We start from the raw sequence: 22,123 nt of genomic DNA, 5'->3' as shown, positions 1-22,123 counted from the left end.
CCTACTGTTTACCAGTATTTTAATTAGAAGCCAATATGTTAGTTTTTTTTTTCCTTTAAAACATAAATATATTGATGATAACAGTGACAGACATAACATCTGTGAAATTTTTGACCAAAAATTTGCTCAGCTCTCAATGCTTTTACTACGCTATTGATGTTGTTTGCTAAAGTAAATATCCAGATTTCATTCATTTATCAAAATTTGGGCATTCTATAATACAACCAAACATTTATCTAGTATCTTAATTTCCAGTCCCTTTAGATGTATTCTTCTGTCATCAAGAACAAGTTTCTGGCTGCTATGAAATTGAGTTTGCCTTTTTCAAATAGTTTGAGCACAACTGTCATTTAGTAAAATAAACATGGTTCCATTATTTCTTAATGTCTTCCTTAACAAGTATAAGATTAGACTACATCTCGCAAACTCCCATTGGGCAGCACTTAAGAAGTGAGTAATATTTCTGTCTGCTAAGTCAAGTAATCCCAAATGTAAGTAATTTACAGAAAGGCATCCGGGACTGTTACAATAGACATGTTGCACTGTGTCACTGGAAATCAGCATCTCCCCACATGTTTGATCAACAGCCAGATGGAAGCTTTTATCACATTTATTTAATCTGAAATACACATGGTAATTACACTGGACCTTTGGTTCCGGGCCTTATTAGTGTCTCAAGAGAAGTCAGGAAATGAGTTTGTCAGTTGCAAACTGATGTATTCATGACCCTCTGGGTAGAATTTACATCTATCACTGCCTAGACTAGAGTATTGCTACAAATCACATTGTACCTCAAGGAAGTAAGAAAAAGTAAAAGCTTTGTTAACCTCTGTAAGAGAAGAAAGGGGCTCCTGATCAGTCCCAAATATTGCTTATTCTTTTATTCACTTATGTTACTCCATTTGGTCTCCCTCCAACGAGTGGTGAGTGAATAAAGTGCAGCATGAATTATCTGGCCAATGTCTCACAAAATACAATTAAACAAAACACCAACAAAAGCACATTGAAGTGAAATACTCCCACATTTCTAGTCTGAAACCCAGAATCCTGGATACCTGTTATTCTTAAATTTAGTGGAAGTGAATGTATGTGAGGTTTTCCTGGATTAGTGATGGGAAAAGAAAGATAACACAAAGGTCACTTGTCTGAATTTTCCAGTTAGGAAAATGCTGGATAGCAAAACTTTATTTAATATTGGATAATTGAGTCTTGACTATTCTACTTCAATATTTTTACATAATACTAAAACATGAATAAGCAAAGCTGCAACATGTTAGTATGTATAAAAACAATGAAATGATATTCCTATCAAAAGTAGATGGAAGTTATCTCTTGAAGATGAGAGTAATAGAAGACTTCATCTTAATTTACATATTTCTTTAACATTTGCAAATTTGTTATGATTATGTCATTTTATTTTCAAAGTCAGAAAAAAGAATTTAAAAAAAGAAATATGCACACACACATATAGCCTTCCAAAAGTGTTCACAAAAATATGGCATTTTCTGATATGGTGTTGATATATTTCAAGGGAAAAATGCATTGTCTTTGAAATCCATAAAGCAGATGATTACTAAAAAAAGAAAAATAATAGGTTTCTATTAATATAGGATGATATAGCTAATGAGAAATAATTAAATCACATGCACATTCTGAAATGACTTCAAAAATTTTATTGCTTGATCAAAATTCTATTAATGATTATTACTGTTGTCCTAATAAACTTGCATAGGATATTTTATTCTAATTAAAATGCTAATTAAAAAGCATAAAATCATCCTATCAATAATTTATCTTTTTTTTCTTTTTACTTTAAGCCAATATGGTATACACTACAGCTATTTTGTGGCTATCTCACATCTCAGTTGAGAATGTCTTTAAGTTTGGAGACCTCTTTATTTCTATTGACATCACTACTATCATCTCAAATTAGGATAGACCTTGAAAAGTGTCAATTATATAAACAAACATAACACATATTGACCATCTACTCTGTGCCTGGCACCATGCTAAGAACTTTCCATGTCAGATTCCATTTCACCTTCAAAGCAATTCTATAAGACAGATGATCAGTAAAGACAACATTTTACAGAAGAGTTAACGAAGCCTCAGTGAGAGTAAAGTAAATTGTTCAGGGTCATTGAATTCATACTTGGTTGAGTCCGGTTTGAGCCTTTCTGACTATAAGAGAAGATTTAATTGAGTCTATGATTCATTTAGTGTCACATTTTTATGGTGAGTCGTTTTTCCAAAATAGGCAAGTTTTTAAATTCTTCTTTGGTAAAGAACTGTTTTAAGACTCATTTTGTTTTTTCTGCTTTATGCTTACAATGACAACAGAAAATCTTACAGGTAATATAGTACTTAAAATTCCTTTCATGTATAAAGTTAAAATAAACAATTAGAAATCAATGAATAAAATGGAGAAGCAGATACTAACATTTCTGGTGCTGAGCTGTAGCCTTACAATACGACCTTGAGAACATAACTTAATTCTCTGTTATTTTATTGATGTGTTATCTTGCAAGACAATTTACTCTTGGTGAATGATAGAGTCTAGGAAAAAAACGCAGAAAAGTGATTTTATGTGGGGATAGGAAAAGGGGAAAAGAAGGAGACTAACCAACGTTCCACTTATTATAGAAAAAGAAATAAACAATTATGCTAAATTTGGAGGAATGATTATGACTACATTAGGTTTCCAGTCACAATTAGAATATGATTATTTTAGGTTATATATTTAATGATACCTGTGAAGGACATAATCTCTCTCTCTAAATTGTGTGTGTTGCTTAAGTACAGGAAAGATATGAGGCTTTGTCATTAAAATTCTAGGACATTCTTGGGTAGTAGGTACCACTTCAAAAGGTTTTAGAAATCTGCTTTTATGACTATAAGACAGTTTAGAATATAGAGTAGAGGTACGTTAATGTTGCCATTTAAATGTTTCTTCAGTTTAGTTTAAATGACCTTAGTGAACGCACCTCAGAGCTTTCAGGTAGGTCTTTTCTTTGGTGTGCTGAGACTGAAAGTGCTGGGTAATAACGGTTAAAATGAAAATTATATGTTATGCATAACAGGAATTTAGGCCCAGTGCTTTTCAACAGTGATGTAGGACAAAACTTTACATATAATCATACTTCATATTAACTTGTGAGGGCAGAATTATTGTATAGGTGTATCTGCCACTCATTAACATTTAAGTCAATTTCCTCTGAAGAATTTGTTACAGGCTTAGTTAGTTGCATTTTGCATACTTATTTCTTCAATTAAAAAAAAACAGTGTATTAATTCATGAAATATGCAAATTTCATATATGCTTAAATTGAAAGCATTGTTATAATTTCAGTATGGTATATTTCCTGCAAACTTTCTTTTCACTTGTTTTGGGAACAGTGGAGTTTATTTTATACTCTCAAACATGCACACAATTACTTCTGTCATTATATTCAGTGTCTATAGCTGCAAGCTAACTATCTGATCATTAAATTCTTAATGAAAGTGAGGATATAGCAGCTCCTGACAGATACTAAATACATAAGTCATATACAATGGAACCAGATCTCCTAGAGTTAACTACACTAGAGTTTTACACTAATATTTTCCTCAAAGTTCATGTCATAAATAATCACTAAATTTGATATAGGCTTCTTTCAAAGTTCTTTTTATAGTTGGGTAAATAAATCTACTCAATAGATCCAAGAATAACAAGTGACATTCTGAATTGCTTTCTATAATATAGTATTGGAGTTATCCTAATGCATTTTTTCATTATAACTCACCAATTAAATTGAGACTCAATTTTGTTTGTAAGTTAATAATTAGAACTCTAAACATATCTTTCTACATTACCTTTTGGATCTAAATAGATTTATTTGTGAACTTGCCAAATCTAGCCACCGTTTACAGCTTTGGCCATTTGGGGAAATAAGTTCTGGATTACGGGGTGAGGAGAAAACTTGGAGATGCCTGATCTTTGACTCTTTTCTTCCAACCTTCTCCTTGAACGGTCTCAGAAGAGAACATAACACAGAGAGAGCCAAGAGGACAGAAATCCTTCTGAGACCTGGGAAAGTTGTTCCCAAGAACATTTCTGTTCGGGCGTCCGTAAGTCAGGCAGCTACTGTTTAATGCACATTAGTCATGCTTTGTCCTCTTGACAGCTCCTTTCCTCCTGTGAAAATACTCTCCTGCCAGTCTAACTCTGCTTACATTAGCTTCTGTTTCCAGTCTGGATCTCGTACCTAAGTTACAATGAAAAAAGCATATATTAAATATTTACTTTAAAAATATCCTAAATTTTGTGTGAAAATCGTATGTGGCAAGACTGACACAGATAAAATGGGTTAATATGCATTTAATAAATTGAATAAGGTGATAAGAATGATGCTTTTAATAAACATTAACCATTACTGTTATTATCTTTTATGGGACAGATGTTGTACTAAGACCTTTGTATGTATTACCTCATCTGATCCTCACAAAAGTTCCTTGTGGCTCATACTATCATCCTGTGTTGTATGTGGAAACTGAGGCAGGGAGAGGTTAAGTAACATATTGGTCATAGAGCTAGTGTACAAAGGACCAGTAAGGGCAAAATAGGAGAGGTTTACTTTCTATTTCAACATAATTTAGTATATGAAAATATAATAAAGGAAGATTCTGGTGAGCTTAAGATTTTAATATTTAAAACATGCACAGGCCTTTCCCACTGGTATGAGATGGTCTCTTCTAAATGGTGCATAGAGAGGACATGTACACTATATTCTTCTGAATATACTCATTATTGTAACTGGGGAATGGGTTCAGTGGCGATTCACAGTGGTTTTAAAAACTTATATGAACATAGTTAATATAACTATAATTATCACTAGAATAGTCAATTCAAAAACAATAATACAAAGGAATTTGTTTAACTGAATTGACTAGTGATATAGCACACATTTCAGAGCTGACTGGTTTATAAAGGGAAATGATTTTAGTAGCAATGGTATTGCATTTCTAGTGTATTAGCCCATAAAAAAACGCACATGTTTCTACAGGTGATCTTTCCCCACCATTTTATTCTGCCATAACAATCATTTCTGAATATGGACAGACATCATAAACACTTGGTACAGACTAAACTTTTTAGAATAATGTTGAACATTATAAATATTCTCACTGTCAAATATGTATTCTCTATATTTTCTAAGTATTTTAAAAATAAATCTGTCCTATTTTATTGTTGTTGCCTCTGAAATCATACTTAATTTAATTACTATCCTGTCTCTTTTTTTAGTTTAGTTTAAAAAGAAATGTGCTTAAATCTAGATTTTACTCTTCTGCAGAAATCATTGCATATGATTTATTTAACCTCTAGTCTGCTTAAAAATACTTTAATTCATCTTTTTAGATTTGCACAAAATACATTGCCAAAGCAGACATATGGCAATGTCATATACTAGTCATTTGTCTTCCCTCTTAATGATTGTTCCCATTTATTCATTTTATGTGTGTAGGCTGAGACCAGTGATGTGCTAAGAGTTAGGTATTGTTGACATTGAAGGCAGAACAGTTCTAATTAGAAAGACATGAGGCAACAGAAAACAAGACAGCAGCTTCTACAGATTACACAAATATATAAGATATTGGGCACTGTAGAATGAATTTGAGTCTATTTTTCCTGAAAAAATCAACACAAAACTACAAAATACAGATTTGTGTATAGTCCCTACTCTTACAAAGCCCATTATTTTATTCACATCATATTTATCAAGCAACTATTAGATGTGATTTATATGCACAGATTCCATATAATCTGATTTTAACAATAACTCTTTGAAATAGGCAGAGCAGGTATATATCCTTATTTATAGATGTAGAAATTGAAACTCGAAGAAGGTCAAACTGAAACTAGTACTTGAGTTTTATGGTTCTGAGTGTGATGCTACTTCAGGTCTTCTCTGATCTTAAAGAGAGACGATTGTTTAATGCAGGAAAATTACATTCTAAGCCAGATGCCCGGTGGATAATGTAGCTGACTTTTCCAAGCAGCAAATAACCCCATGGTGACCCAAACACTTACTCTGTTCTCCTTTTGATCACGCAGATAACCTTAAAAACCATCCCTTTCTTTCACCTTCTCCTGTTATCACACAGGTAATCTCCTCTGGCAATTCTCTGCCCTTCTAGATATCTGCTCAGGGAGGTGAAGCGTTTTGTGAGGGGCCCTCAGTCCTACTAGCTACGCTACACTGCTGGGCGAGAGTCCTCTCTGGGTTGTTGGCGTTCTTCGTAGCTGAAGCGTTCCCTCATTTCAGCAGTCAAGGAGATATTGTCTGAAGTTCACCAGAGAGAGCAAGACCAGTGAAATGAAGAGAATTATGCTAGAATTTACTTTATCTGAAAATAAGAACACGTTTTTGGGAGAAATTTTCCACTTAAATTTTTGTTCTGAAGGACAGATAGAGTCATCTGATTCAAGTATATATTTTGTTTGGGCCCAGCACAATATTAACTATTTATTATGTAAGTTAATAAAGTCAATTCTTATATAATTAGGAAACCTTGAAGTCACAAAAATTGATGAACAGACCCTGAGAAGGGACAGCTGTCAGAAGCCGGAACCTGTGGCCAGGGCGTGAATTAGCGTGAGATGCAGCAGCTCCTCACTTGCCCCTCTGGCAATCACACTTCACTTGCTGAAACATTTTATAAATTGATTATGTCTCTAACTTAAACAACCTTGAAACACTAAATTCAAAACAAACAAACAAAAGTGATTTTATAGTTATTGTCAATATCTTTCTGAATAGGAAAACTGTACTATTTTACATAGAAACATGTGGCGCATTTGTTGGTTATGAGCCTGACGTGGAAACAGATTTACAGTACAATAAATACATTTTCGAGAGGAAAAGCTAAGTTTGTGCATGCTGGGATTTTTTTTCTATTATTGAAAACCTGTTGTATGATGTAGCCTTAATTTAGAACCCACAGATTTAGAGTCCCTGCACACATGGTTTATAGTTAAAGTTATGTGTAAATCACTGTACACACACAAAGAACAATATATTTTCATGTTTTCTTTCCTTTAGAGATTGTTCTTAAGTATTTTTGTGAGAAATAGTAATTGTACATAAAATTAGAAGATAATAGATGACCCTTGAGTGAATGTGGTGATGTGTTTCTCTCCAGGGACTTGGCTAATGTCATATCATGACAAAGGACAGTATGTTTTTCTCCATGAATCACATATAACTATTTCTCATGTTTTACCGGAGTGACCCTCTTTCTGAAGCATTACTCTATTTAAAGAGGGGAAATTAGGCTCTTAACTACATTAAAAAAAATTCAAATTTAATGTTAGAATCAAATTATAGGAAGCATTAAGTACAAATCTGGATGAGTCATTTCTACTTAGCACTAATTGCTAAAATATTTAGATAGTAACAGTATTATTATATTTTAACAAATACTTTAACACCATGAAGGAGCAGCGATCCATTGCTCAGCACAGCAAATTAGCATCTAAAGATCCATGTCTGGAATTCAGCATGAGAATTTAATATTATCCTTTCACTCACTCAATTTGCTTGTTCTAAGAACTATGTGAAAGTACTCTTGCAGCTGTATTACAAGTGTAAGACACAACTATTACCTTCAAGAAAACTTATATTGATGGGGGAAGATAAAACTAAAGCAAGTGAATTAATTCAAGAGAAAAAACTTCTGAATGAAATAATCCAGGGCTAATTGACATGGAGAGACTGATCCCTGTTATTTGGAGTCTGCGTGCACAGAGGGAAAGAAGAATGTCTTACAGGCTGAAGAAACAGCACTGACAGGAGGTTATTTAGCATGGAAGGGCATTGAATTCCTCTTCATCCGAGAAGAAAAGAGAACACAATTATGTGAAAAGATAGAATGCTAGAAATTACCTCGACAAACTCTTGTTCTCAAAATAGGAGTCACCTGATGCATCCTAAAATTTGACTTTCATAATTATTTTAAAGCTTTTCAAAAATTATTCCAAAAACTTGCTTAAGCAAGCTGTCCCACAGTTTATCAATTTTTATATTAACAATAATTATGATTTTCTGAGTTAACACTTTACATGCATTGAATAAAATAAGTCATTTATAATACAGAACCTGGCACAGATTAAATACTCAATAAATTATTCTCATTTAATCCTCATCCATCAGACTCCCACCAGATTCATTTTATCCAATCTCATGTTATGCAAATCTTCCTCTACTAATATTTCCCCCATTTTTCAAATGTCCAGACACTTAGAAGACTTCACCATTGCCAAATAGAGTAAAAGTCCTAAATGAGACTTTTAAAAAGTTGAAAAAGGAAGCCTATATTTTTCTAGACAGCAGTTTACTCTTTTCACCTTTTTCCCCCCATATAGTTAACTTCTGGATAGTGCTTACATTACATTGCATCAGACATTCTTCTAAGCCCTTTATGGATGGTACCACATGTAGTCTTTGACAACCCTGGGAAATAAGTCTTCATGTTCTAAAGATCAATAAGAAGGTGAAGAAACTTGCCCAAAGTCAAACCAAAAGCAGTAAGTGGTTTAAGGTTTAGTATAAACAATTTGTAAATCCAAGATTTTGTAAGCAATTTCTTTCACTTGAAAAACTTTTACTGACTTTCTGCTTCATTCTACCACTTTCCTTCTATTTACATACGTAACACGATAGTTTCATCCCAAAATTGATTTCATCTGATGCTCCTGGCATCAATCATTACATCTTAACCACTATGAAACATTGGTATGTGAGTGGAGAGAGGGCAGAGGTTTGCAGTGTAACTCACTATGGTACCTCATACAATGCACAACTCAATTACAGGTAACTCATTAAAAGGAATTGATCTGTGCAGTCTTGGGTGTTCTGTTTGTCAACAGATCATTGGCTGGGGATGAGTATGGATTATTCAGACTTCCAAAAATCTATTTTCCATTGCCTTAAATTTTTGTATAATTCAAGTGAGATAATACATCAAAAAGATTATACTATGTTATAGTTAATTAGTTAGTTCAGGCTGCCATAACAAAATACCACAGACAGAGTCACTTAAACAACACAAATTTATTTGTTGTAGTTCTGCAGGCTAGAAGACCAAGATCAGAGTGTCAGAATGGTCAGGTTCTGGTGAAAACTCTCTTCCTGGCTTGCAGACAGCTGCCCTCAAGCTGTGTCCTTACACGGCAGAGAGAGAGAGCGAGCGAGCTCTGGTACCTTTTCTTATAAGGGCACTAATCTCATCATAAGGGCCCCATCATCATGACCTCATTTAAACCTAGTTTTCTCCCAAAAGCCCCATCTCCAAACACCATCACATTAGGAGTTAGGGCTTCAACATATGAATTTGGGGGGCAGGGAGGGCTACACATTTCAGTACACAGCAGTTTCTTAAAAAAGAAAATCCTATTTTCCAAACTCTTAAATATGCTACATAAGCACATTCCCAGCAAAGAGATAGAGAATTAACTAAAAATGCTAAATATCATTTGTAATGCAGAATAAGTTATATAGGGAAACTAAACTTGAAAAATCATCTATGCTTTGTGCTCCTAAAGGTAATAATCCCAGTTTTACACTTATTTTTCTGAGTTTAATTTCATAATTTTGAACCATTTTATTGTTAAAATGAAATTTCTCCAAGAGTTTTCAATCACTTCTAAAAAAAACCCATAAACTCCAAAATGGGCACAGGAGATCAATATAAGTGGCTTTATTGTTTAAGTGGCTCTTATCATACATTCTAACATCATGTTTGGTCCGCGTTTATTCTACTCTACTCTTTATTCATTTAACTCTGATGGTAGTTACTAGCAAACTATGTTTGGTGACTTTTGTGTTGAGGAGCACTGCTTCTCTTCACTAATTCTTCTTCTATTCATTCCAGCTTTTCCTTACTCTTCTATTGACATTGAATGCTATTCCTAGATTTATCAAAGATTTCTCTTAACTTGACTTTAACCTCAGACTTAATTAGCAATTTTCTAGTCTACTATTTAGTTCACTATTCCATATTTATTTCTGAATTAATGCTGAACTATTGATAATGAACCTGTTGTCTGAACCCTGACATTTAAATGGTTTTGTAGATAATTTTTATTAGATTTTAGTAAGAACACAGTAAATATTTCTTATCAACCTCCTGAATAGGTAAATCTGTATGCTTTATATGGTGCATGTCCTTAGAGTTTTATCATTGCTTTAAAAAAATTATAATTATTAATCCAAATTTGGCTTTGAAAACATATTTATTTTAATATATATTGGCAATCATTTTCTTTAAAAAATTGTCTTGGAAACTAATTTTAAAATATTTAAATAAAATGATTTTAATTTCAAATCTTACCTACCATTTTATTCAAACTGTAACTCATATATGATAATTTAATAAAAATATTTATTGTAAAGTAATTCTAACATGAATTAAAAACTATTAGCATTTATGATTTCTGCATGCTGTGATCCTAGAAAGTCGGATATTCTTTCTTTAGAGTTTGTACTTCTTATTTTAAGGGGAAAAAACACAATAGACTAACCACTTGATAGAAATCCCCTACAATGATTTCAGAGAGAGAATTATATAATCTAGGATTTCTCCACATAAAGATTTTAAATAAAACTATACTTTAAGGTTATTTTCTACTCTTCTAAATATCAGAAATTACTAATCCTAAATATTATTATTGGACATAATTTTCTCTTTGGAGTTCTTTTTATTTATTTATTTATCTATTTTTTCCCCCCAAAGCCCCAGTAGATAGTTATATGTCATAGCTGCACATCCTTCTAGTTGCTGTATGTGGGACGCGGCCTCAGCATGGCCGGAGAAGCGGTGCCTTGGTGCGCGCCCAGTTTCCGAACCCGGGCCGCCAGCAGCAGAGCGTGCGCACTTAACTGCTAAGCCACGGGCCCGGCCCTCTCTTTGGAGTTCTTTATTAAGGATCCAGTAACCCTAACTGAAAGATGTTAAACTCAGAAAGTTTTAATTCTGCAATATTCTTTCTGTTTTGTGCACTATCAAGTGAAAGAGACTGCCAGTACATCACTCACTCCAGTGTTAACAGGCTAACTCCAGCAAATCAGGGCTAACACTTGAGAATGAATAATGGTCTTTAAAGATACCTGATATGTTTATCTGAATAATAATACAGACTCGGCTATCTGGAAAGAAACTGCAGAAGGCTGTGCTTCATCTTTTTATTGCTGTGACAGTAGGACAGGAATGAGAGAAAGGACATATGAGAGAGTCCCACTGGGACTTAGCCGTTTAAATTATATATGCTGTCTGCATTGCTCAGGGGATACTTACCTGCTCCTCAAGCTCAATCACTTGTTTTAGTAATTAAGAATAGAAATTAAGGATCGACTTTTAGTTTTAACAGTTATGGGGGGAAATAAAAAGCATAACCAACTGTGCTAGTTTTTTAAAAAATACATTTACAAGTAGATGAACAAAGTAGCATTCTCTATACCCATGTTATCTTTGAAATCTTAAAAATCCTGGAACTATATGTTGATTTATTTTGTTGATGAGATGAAGGCTAAAGGTTGTTTCCTTCATAGATTGTAAGAGTGCATGTAGAACATTCATGAAAAGGGTCAAACAAATATAAGTGTTAACAGATTACTTTCACTGTAAGTCATTAATATATCTATAAATGCACCTGAAACCAAGTGAAAATATGTGCAGTGATGAACATGATAAATTTGAAATGATCTAAAACAAATTCTAAAACATCAAATTGTCTTAATATATATATATAAAAAAAGGGAGATGACCTACATATTATCTGAGATTCTACTGTGAAAGTGAAGGTTATAGGCAAAAATATATGAAATCAACGAAATTTATCACCAATAATGATTTACATCCAAAGGTTCTTTCTCCAGTCCAGCCACTATGTACAGATGTCACATGATCTGTATTTCAGTTACAAGGATAGTTTCTGTAGGTGGATTGATCTGCAGCATTACAGCTGAGCAGGAATAACACCAGCATCAGAACAGAGAATCCTTCAAAACATCTCAACATCAAGAATGAAAATAAGAAAAGAAAATGGAAGGATGTGTAAACAGAATTAAAAAATATTCAATTTTCATCCAATAAAAAATGTTTGCAATAAAAGAAGAGAAATAATGTATGCTCACCAGGGAAAAACATTTCCCCAGATGTTTAAATGGAATTATTATACTAAAATGAAGGAAATATTATAAAGCTACCACTTTTTATTGTCAATACTATAAAACTATTTAAAACATCTACTAAGTGAGTATGGATTGGGATTAAATAGAGACTGTAGTTAAACCAAAGTCACAATTGATAACAAAATCCTTTTGGAAGAAATAGTAAGAAAAATGTATGATAGAAAATCAAATCAATTAAAGAGAAATAAACTTGGGAAATATAACTAAAACAAGATGTAAAATAGTAAAAGGATTATAAAAGTAGGAAAGAGGGAATGACATATATGCAACATTAAATATGGAGTTTCTACCAGTGCATAATTGGATTTTCCTAGAAAGAAGAATAATTATTAATCAAAAGTAGAGTAAAAAAAGAGTTCATAAGCCAAAAACAAATGAACTAATCTGATTTTAATAAAAATGTAGGTTTGCCAATGATGCAAAATTCTGACTAAAGATAAACTACAATATATAGCTAGGTAAAATATCAAAATATGATGGAGGAAAAAATAAAGAATCTGATAGCAACCATGCAGAGAAAGCAGGTCACTTAAAAAAAGAATGGAAAGCAAAACCCTGACTGTTTGCAGTTTATTTGGGGGGAGAGGGGAGGCAAAACAAATAGTCAAAACCCTGACACATTGTTCTAAATTATTAAGTCAAAAAGATAAAAATCAGGGATTCTTTAGCCAGTTGAGCATTTATTCACAGCAAAATAATACTTAGATAGTCGAGGTTCAACGATGTTGTTATCATGAAATTTTCTTTTGACAAGATGTGTGCTGCATATCATCAAGGGATGAATATCTTTGCTATCAAATTTCAGATGAATAGGAACTATAAAAGTAACTCTAGCTATTGAGATAAGTACAGTGACCAACCACTGTCAAAAGGAGGATTGTGGCTAGTCCATTTAGAGTTTTGATGCAATTCTGAGATCATCAGAATCAGGATGATATTGTCATTATTGTTCACAAAGCACTAACTAGTGCAGTAGAAAAAAAAGGAAAATATAATACTGATATCAATAATAGAAAGAAAAACTTTAAGGGAACAACTGAAACAATGTTTAAACTAGTAGGAAAATTAAGTAAATTTGATGGTCAGGAAATAAAAATAACAAATATAATCTCGACAAATACTAGACATAATGCTTTAGAAAATAAAGTAAGAAAAGGAAAAAGTGAATGGAAATATAAGAAAAATTAACAAAAAGGCAATAATATTTTAAAATATTTTTAAAACAATATTAAAATGTTTCAAAATATTAAATATTAAAAATATTATTTTAAAATGGGAAATAGCATTAATGAAAATATGTGAGCCTGTATCAGAAAGCTATGTAACTTAATAAAAGGCACTAAAGATTTGAGTAATTGAAGAATCATACTGTGATCCTGGAAAAGGAACTATATAAAAGAAACCTCATGTATATATTAGTATAATCCTAGGTTGTTTAATCTGTTGTATTTTTGTTGCTTGCACAATTATTCTAAACCTGATCTAAACTTCTGCTCCAAGACATTAAAATGATTTTTAAACTACAGTGCTAGTTGCCCAATAAATGGAGATTTTCAGCAAACTGAAGAATGATTTTTCCAAACGTGGTCTCCACACCCCAGAGAGGGTTGTTCCTACTGGAGGGTGAAGAGGAAGCAGGCAGAGCAGAGGCCTTGTGAAGGGGACCCACTGCTCTGGGGAAGTGGAGGGGGAAAACGGTGGCCTTGAGAGCACCCGGCTGGTGGCCCTGATGGAGAGGAGCTGGGTCACCTTGGTCTCCGTCTCCCCATCTGCAGCACTCAGATTCCCCTCAAAACTCCAGCAAGCCTCTGGAAGAAAAACGATTTCATTTTGCCATAGGCTATTTTTTTTTTTTTTCTATTCATCCCTTCACTTTGACCAAAAGGAACACAGCTTAGGTTTTCAAAGTTCCCAATGCCTTTATTTTGAGAAACATAAAAATTGAAAACATAAGTTCAAGATTATTTCTAGTCTATTCTTTTTTTTTAGTCAAAGTTAATTCTTCAGTTTCAGTCAGAATCAGAACTTATACAGCAACTGGAGATATCAAATCTATATTATAATTAAAAAAAAAATCTACAGTACTAGCATAGGATTGCATATATAGATCCCTCACATAAAATAGACTAAAATATACAGAAACACATAAAATATGTAGACATTTAGTTTATGGTAAGTGATAAATGCTATTGATGAAAGTAATAGTGTGGGGGACACCTGGCTGTCAAATAAGAATTAAAGATATATTTTATACTTTAGCCTCAAACCACAGACCAAAATACAGTTTAGGTGGATTAAAATATAATAATAAATGTGTTAGATGACAACATCAATCTATATGTGTATAATCTTATCATGGCAAAAGCATTTCAAATCATGACCCACAAGTCAGACATCACAACGTAACTGTTTGACAGATTTGATTACATAAAATTGTAAGATTTATCTATGGCTGAGAAGACCAAAATGAAGAATAAATTTAAAAATATTACTAAAAGTGTTCATCTTTTTATGAAGAGAGCTGTTAAAACAGGAACTTTGAGTGGAAAAATGGTCAAACTTCATAAAAAGCATTTCAAAATTAACGAATTAATATGGGCAAAGGTATTTAGATACATTTATGTAAACTTATCATTTAATAAATACAAAATATTTAACACTTTTCAATAGAAGATTGGCAAAAAATTTTTTAATTATAATATCTAATGTTAGTACTATATGGGGAAAAAGAATCTCTCAGGTGCAGTTGGTAGGGGGTGAATTTGTACAATCTTTCTGCAATATAATTTGGCAATATTCATCAAAAGTCCTTACTCTTTGGGCCAGCAATACCACTTCTCAGAATTTACCTTCAGGAAATAAGACAGGTACAGAGATGTATGAACAAGAGTGATTTCCCAGTTCCCAAGAAGAGTACTCAGTTCTGAGAGATATTCAGCAAGTAAAATGGATGTGATTTATGGTGGTCTGTACTTGGGGACTGGAGCAGGAGGCAGGAGTTGAAACTGATTCCGAAGCGTCTAAGCAAGGAAGAGGAATAGAGAATTCAGAGGCATGGAAAATTTACTTATTTATTTTGGAGAGAAAGATTGTTGCTGAGCTATTAGCTGTGCCCATTTCCCTCTATTTTGTATGTGGGACACTGCCACAGCATGGCTTGATGAGTGGTGCATCAGTCTGCTGCCAGGAATCAAACCAGTGAACCCTGGGCCACTGAAGCAGAGTGTGCCAACTTAACCACTGCACCACTGGGCTGGCCTCCCAAATTTACTTTGTGCTTTTTCTTTTCTTTGAGATTTATAGTCAATGCCAGAAATTAAGGGAAATACAAAAAATGTATAATAGAAAACTAAACATAGCTGCTGTAACAGATTAACTTTAATACTCAGTGTTTTGAAAATAAAGCTTTTATTTTTCCTGAAGCTGTCCAATACATGTATTCCTAGTTGGGCGATTTTCTTCCAGGTGGAGATTCAGTAACTCATAGCCTGACTTATTCTTGTGGCTCTCTCGTTTTCAACCTGTATCTCCTGAGATCACCTGCAGGGCTACATGTGGAAGGTTTTCATTGGCTTGGCCTTCACTCAGTTATCTAGAATACAAATCACATGTTACATCCAACTGCAAGTGACGCTGGAAAATGTTCAGCTCTGTGCACTGAAAGAAAAGGAAACAAGTTTGTCCTCAGCTAGAAATCTCTGCCCCAATACACCCTTCTGATCACCAGATATTTTTTCACCTCTTTTCCCTCCACAAACCACTACCACACCCTCTCGAAAGAGAACACCTAAAGTCCATCAAGTCAGTGTACCGAACTCAAAGACCAAGATCCTCAGGTATGCACAATCCTCTTCCTCATATCTGGATGCATTAGTCCAGGCACAAATGACCCAAAAGACAAGTTGTTAATGCTCCTCCCCACCCAGACACAAAACATGACGATAGAACAGAGCCAGGAGAACTACTCCTTAATATAAATGAGCTGATTTGGAAATAAAAGAAGATTGGGAAACACTGAGTAGTTACTTATCCATAGCAATTATGAAAACATGCCAGACTGGCATCAAAAGATCCCTCTGCCTTGACAATAGTTGTAGTTCCTTGAAGAAACTGGGTTCTCCTCTGTCCATTCTTTTTTACTTTCCTCAATTCTACCTACAGGAAGTTCAACCTTGTCAGTCATACTCCATGGCCACATCTAAAGTGGGTGTTTGGGAATATGGCCTCCATGGGGACTACACAGCTTTTATAGTCCACTCCTTGCTTTTACCAAGTTTGAATATCCAAAGGTTATTTGAAGTTTCAAATAGTCAGACTTTTATTTTCTATCCGGACATATGCTTCTTTGACACAACAGTTCCATTAAAAACACAGTAGACTTCTAATCTATTTGTCATATTCACGTACCTATAACTATACTTCAAGATCTTTTCTTGTGTATGTGTGAAGAAGATTGGCCCTGAGCTAACATCAGTTGCCAATCCTCCCCTTTTTGCTTGAGGAAGATTGTCACTTAGCTGAATCTGTGCCAGTCTTCTTTTATTTTATATGTGGGACACCACCACAGCATGGCTTGATGAGTGGTGTGCAGGTCCGCACCCAGGATCTGAATCTGCGAACCCCAGGCCACCAAAGCAGAGCCCATGTATTTAATCACTACACCACCACGCTGGCCCCCTAAGATCTTTTGAAGGCATAATTGCCAAGCCTAATTTATTTCTTTACTTTCTCCCTCCTCTAAGTCCCTCTTTTAGACTATAAACAGCTACCACGAGGCTATCTGCAACAGTGGGCTTTGGAAGATAGGCAGTACGCACAATCTGATCTTTGCCATAGGGCTGAGCCTTAGTGGATTTTGTTGCTCAAAACTTCACTCAGTTTTATCCCTTATGGTGCAACTTCTACAAACAGTTGATTTTCCAAACTTTTGAGCTCACAAATGTGTGGGACTTCTTTTGATATTTTTGTTTCTGCTTGAAAACAGGCTATCCTTTACTGGACTCACTTCTTTCCTGTAATATCTTACTAAAGGCAGAATGTAAAAGTATATTATTAATCTATATCTTTCCAACCACTTTCTCTAAAGCTACAAATCCAACAGGAACTTAATCTTCAACATTGAGTTTTCATTTTCCTCCTTCTATTAATAACACAACACAGTTTGTATCACCCTCCTCTCATTGAAATATATTCTTCCCTTTGACCAACTACAGTCTGCTCTCCAGGATCTTTTCCTACCTCACTCTTCTCTCCTTCTCCATCTGCTCTGCTGGAATCACTTCCTCTTCCTAAACTGTAAATATGGGAGTTCTTCGTGGCTCAGTTTTCAGATCTCTTCTTCTCTCTATCTACACTCACTCCCTTGGGGAGTTCATCAATTTCCAAAGCTTTAAATAATGTTTATATAATGATAAATCCCAAGTTATCATCTCCAGCTCCAGCGTTTGCCATGACGTAATTTTATTTAGAAAATGGCATAGTTGTCTTCATCACACAAAAATACACAGACACACACACACACATATTTTCAGATGGAGGAGAAGAGGAAGGAAAGGCATAAAACTATGCAAAATCATATATGTGTATTTGTTTATCCAGGCTGTCTAGTTTAAAATGTAAACTCAATGGCAACAGTGATTGATATGGCGAATGTTACATCCACAGGTATCTTGTATGTTATAGCTACACAATAAATATTTGTTGACTGGATGATTGCTGTAATACACATTAATGAAATTTTATTTTAATAGAAATGTGCTAATTTTCAAAGTAACTCATTTTAATGCAGATATGTACTCTATGACTAAATAACACACTAACTTGAGCAATATTTTCTTCTCTTCTCTAGATCCCAATGCTCTGGCTGGCCAGACTGGCCCTGATCATGCTCTTATAGGAGGAATAGTGGCTGTAGTTGTATTTGTCACGCTGTGTTCTATATTTCTGCTCGGTCGATATCTTGCAAGACATAAAGGTAGGTTATTTAGTAAAGTATTCTTACCTTTGGCAAAAAAATTCTAAAAACTAGCTTTATCATGAAATATTATATGCATGTGTTTGTGTGACAGAGAGAGAGAGGGAGGGAGAGAGTGAACTAAATACTCAATTATTTCAGGGAGTTCTTGATTGTTTTATTCAACTTTAAAGTTGGATTGCCTTAACAAAATAATGTTTAGCCAATGGCAAAGGTCACAGAATGAGTCATTGGCTCAGAAAGAAAATAGAAGCAAGTTTGTAATTTATCTCTAGGGCTGAAATTCAACTATAACATTAAGCATGTGGACAATGTTTTTGTTTGTAGGTTTATGGCCACACATGTGGCCATATTAGTGAGGAAAATATGTGACTTTTTTGGAATGGCCTAGGTAGTAAACTATTGATATAATCTACTTTTAAATGGAGTTACCAAAATGAATGGTGACACATTTGATGTGATCATTATCAACATCTTAACAAAGGACCCTGATTGCTGCAGCTGCATGGATCACATGGTCTGTATGCATCATTAAAGAAATCAAAGTACTCCCTACCCATTCCAGTTTGGCTGTTGCCTCTAGTTAACATGGCTACAGCTTTATCTACGGCATATACCTGAAAACTGAAAGAAAGTATGCAACTTCAGAAGGGTGAATTGGGTGGTTCATTTATGCCCCAGAATATGTTCCAACATATAAGAAATCTGGCATAAGTTCCTTCCCAAATGCATGTAGCTTTCATGCTGGTTATCTTACCAGTCTCATAGAACTAACATATTGTTCCTCCAATACCCACAGGAACATATTTAACAAATGAAGCTAAAGGGGCTGAAGATGCACCAGATGCTGACACAGCCATTATCAATGCTGAAGGCAGCCAAGTCAACGCTGAAGAGAAAAAAGAGTATTTCATTTAAAATGCAGGCCAACGTTCTGAGTTTTACTTACCAGGCTGGCTGCTGGAGAAAACTGGCTATCATCTTTCAGAATTCATTTCTACCATCTTCTGCTACCTTTATTAACTTCCATACCGTACTGCTATCAGTAGCCAGTGTATACCAACAATCAGCTGTCAAAAGCATCATTCTTTAATTACTGTACCATCCATAATGCAGGACATTCCTTACTGCCTAAACCCCACACCATTGCTCTTTTAACATACAGTGCTTGAATATACAGCCTTAACAATGTTAATCATCTCCTTGGATCATGATATCAAATTGTTTTTATACATTGAAAAGATGTATGCAGAGTTTTTTCCCCTCATTTTTTTCCCTTGAAATCATAGACATTTTCAGTTTGCCATTGAACAGCTTTCACAAGGAACAGGATTAGGTAATGGCCTAATGTGCTTCAGTTTAATCAGAGATTAGAGGTTTACAATGTTTTCTACGTGTCTGTCTTCAAAGGCACGTTCGGAAACACACGCCCTAGAAAACACTGTAGTATAGATTCTGGAATGTTTGAAATATACTGGTCAAGCTGTATCAACTTGCTATTTAAAAATATAGTCTTTGATACAGGAGCCATGTGTATGAATTGCAATCATGACATAACATCTTATATAATTATATAGATCCCACCACTAGGTTATTTTAGCTTCATTTACCAATAAATTCTTACAAACATTTTACTGCTTGAAGAGTCACAAAAATTTCATTCATTTCTCTAATTTGATTTGTAATTTATTTGCTCCACAAGGACTCACCTGCCTAAAAAAAATTGAAGTATCCATAGGGCACAATTTTGAGACATTTTAGTATCTGTATATAGTGCATATAATAAATCCAATTAAACATTATTTGATACATATTTAACTTTTTTGGCTGTAGGTAATTCAGTCATAAGTAAGCATTTTCTAATGTCCATTATATCCCTCTAGATATTACTTAAACCAATATTATAAGTAGATAACATGTATTAGTATTTTTGTCTGTATGTCCTAGCACTGTTCAACAACAAATTTTTCTAGTTCTTGTTAATTTTTATTTGTTATACAATGGAAGCACAATGTTATAAGGAAAGGTAATTTTAAGCTAACAACCAGTGCACAGCCTCAGGTTTTAAATTACAACCACAGTTGAAATAATAACCTAAAAATAAACTCTTAGTTTGCTAAAAATTTACAAATTTTAATTTGGCAGTTCCAGAGCTGCTCACCTAAGTTTGTTTGCCAAAAAGAAGTGTTTAAGATATGTTTTCTGTATAAATGAACTAATTCTTTATATTAAATTCCTGTCTATGCATTTTGTGAGGTACAAACTTATGAAACAGTGAGTGATAGAGAATTTCTGCCATGCTTTTAACTCCAAGGTGAAAGTCTCTTTCTCTGGATTATTTCTGAAATTTTGGTGTATTTAACCATTAAGAAATGCTGTATTCTTAAATATGACACAGAGTCAATCTAAAGTCATATTATTTCTTCTAGTCAAATACAATATTGCTAGATTAGTTCTCATTAAATTTATTATATGCTAAAGATTAAAAGTCCAGTTAGATAAAAATTATTTTCCCATTCACAAGCATTGCACCTTTAAGAAGAAAATAAATATGACGATACGGTAGCTATACTTGTGATGTCTAAAAGCATGATGGCCTATGGTTTAAAAAATATCTTGGAATTTATTTTTGGGAAATGAGAATGGTTGAGTATGACATCATGTGTTAATATCAAATGAAAGACAAGGGTGCTGTTATCAGATTATTTATCAGAAAAGTATAAATCTTTTAAAGACAATGTTAGAATTTTTAAATTGTTTTTTTTGATTGTTGAAGCATTTATCTTGTTGATTTCTTACAAAAGCAAAAGGACGATGTCAGTCAAGCAGCACTTTTTCAGAATATACAGAACATAAATAATATGATGTGGTTGAGTGTTAACATAATAAATCATATACAGTATGACATTTTAAGGAAATAAGTCTGCATTGATGTGATTGCATGCTTGTTTTTACAGTTCACTCCATACCATCTGTGGAAAAATGCAATAATATGTTAATATAGTATGGTAGTTTGAGAGAATCAGGTAGGTGCTACTAGACACATTGAAACTAGAATAGGTTTATAAACTGTTCATATCTTTCAATACCTAATCTTTAGAAAGACTCCACAAAGCAAAACTCATCCTGTTAGTACAAAATGGAAAGGTTCTTATTACAGAAGTAGGTTATATAAACTGCATCATCTTACTATTTAAAGCCTAATTTCAGGATGCACTTACAAAATTGCTACTCTTCATCGATGCTGTATTTACATCCCTCTTCATTTCGTCTATATTCTACTTGGCTCCAATGGCTAAATTGTTGCTTAAATAACTCAATCATTATTTATAACACTGTAAAATTAGAGATTCAAAATTGGTTGCATTTCAAAATTTCTGACTCTTTTAATCCTTTAGAGTAAAATAAAAACTCATTAGAACTCTTTTAAAGAAACTACCGGTATATTACGTGATTTGTGTGCTCTAATCAAATGTTTTGCCAGTTAAAATAGATAGATTTGTATTGGGTACCATTTTAGTTAATGAACAAAAATAGCAATGGAATTATATTTTCCTATTTTTAGAAAATATTTGATTTTGACCAAACAAGAAAATAAATTGTAAATATTCTGCTCATTTCTATAAAATCAGAAAAAAAATATGAGATAACATTTCTAAATGGAACCATGTCAATTGCAGTGTCTGCAATGTGCACACTTGTATGCACAGGGAGCCAAGTTCTGTCTCTGCTTAGTGAGCATGGTAGCTATGGAACTCAATGGAAGGAGTGTGCACACACATACACACCCCTAGTACAATATGGAACGTTGTTCTTTACCCAAAGTAGCTATTCTCTGCCAGTGTACTGTTTACAGTGTAAATTGATTGTCCTCCATCAAAAAAGTGTAAACAGCATTCTTCTTTTCCTTTTTTCCATTTTT

General features: G+C 33.8%; 1 protein-coding gene across 1 annotated transcript in view; it reads left to right on the top strand.

Moving 5' to 3' along the window:
• CADM2 (cell adhesion molecule 2) overlaps nt 1-21,526 on the top strand; it is a 232,137-nt gene extending 210,611 nt beyond the window's left edge. The window contains exons 9-10 of the mRNA XM_058570612.1: nt 18,076-18,201; nt 19,001-21,526. Coding sequence (XP_058426595.1) covers nt 18,076-18,201; nt 19,001-19,119 — 245 coding nt within the window. The 3' untranslated portion in view covers nt 19,120-21,526. The remainder of the gene's footprint in view (nt 1-18,075; nt 18,202-19,000) is intronic.
• The last annotated feature ends 597 nt before the right edge of the window (nt 21,527-22,123 follow it).

The sequence above is a fragment of the Diceros bicornis genome, chromosome 27 (assembly GCF_020826845.1).
Source record: "Diceros bicornis minor isolate mBicDic1 chromosome 27, mDicBic1.mat.cur, whole genome shotgun sequence".
NCBI lineage: Eukaryota > Metazoa > Chordata > Mammalia > Perissodactyla > Rhinocerotidae > Diceros > Diceros bicornis.
Note: the sequence above shows the minus strand (reverse complement) of the source record. Positions and strands in the feature narration are given on the sequence as shown.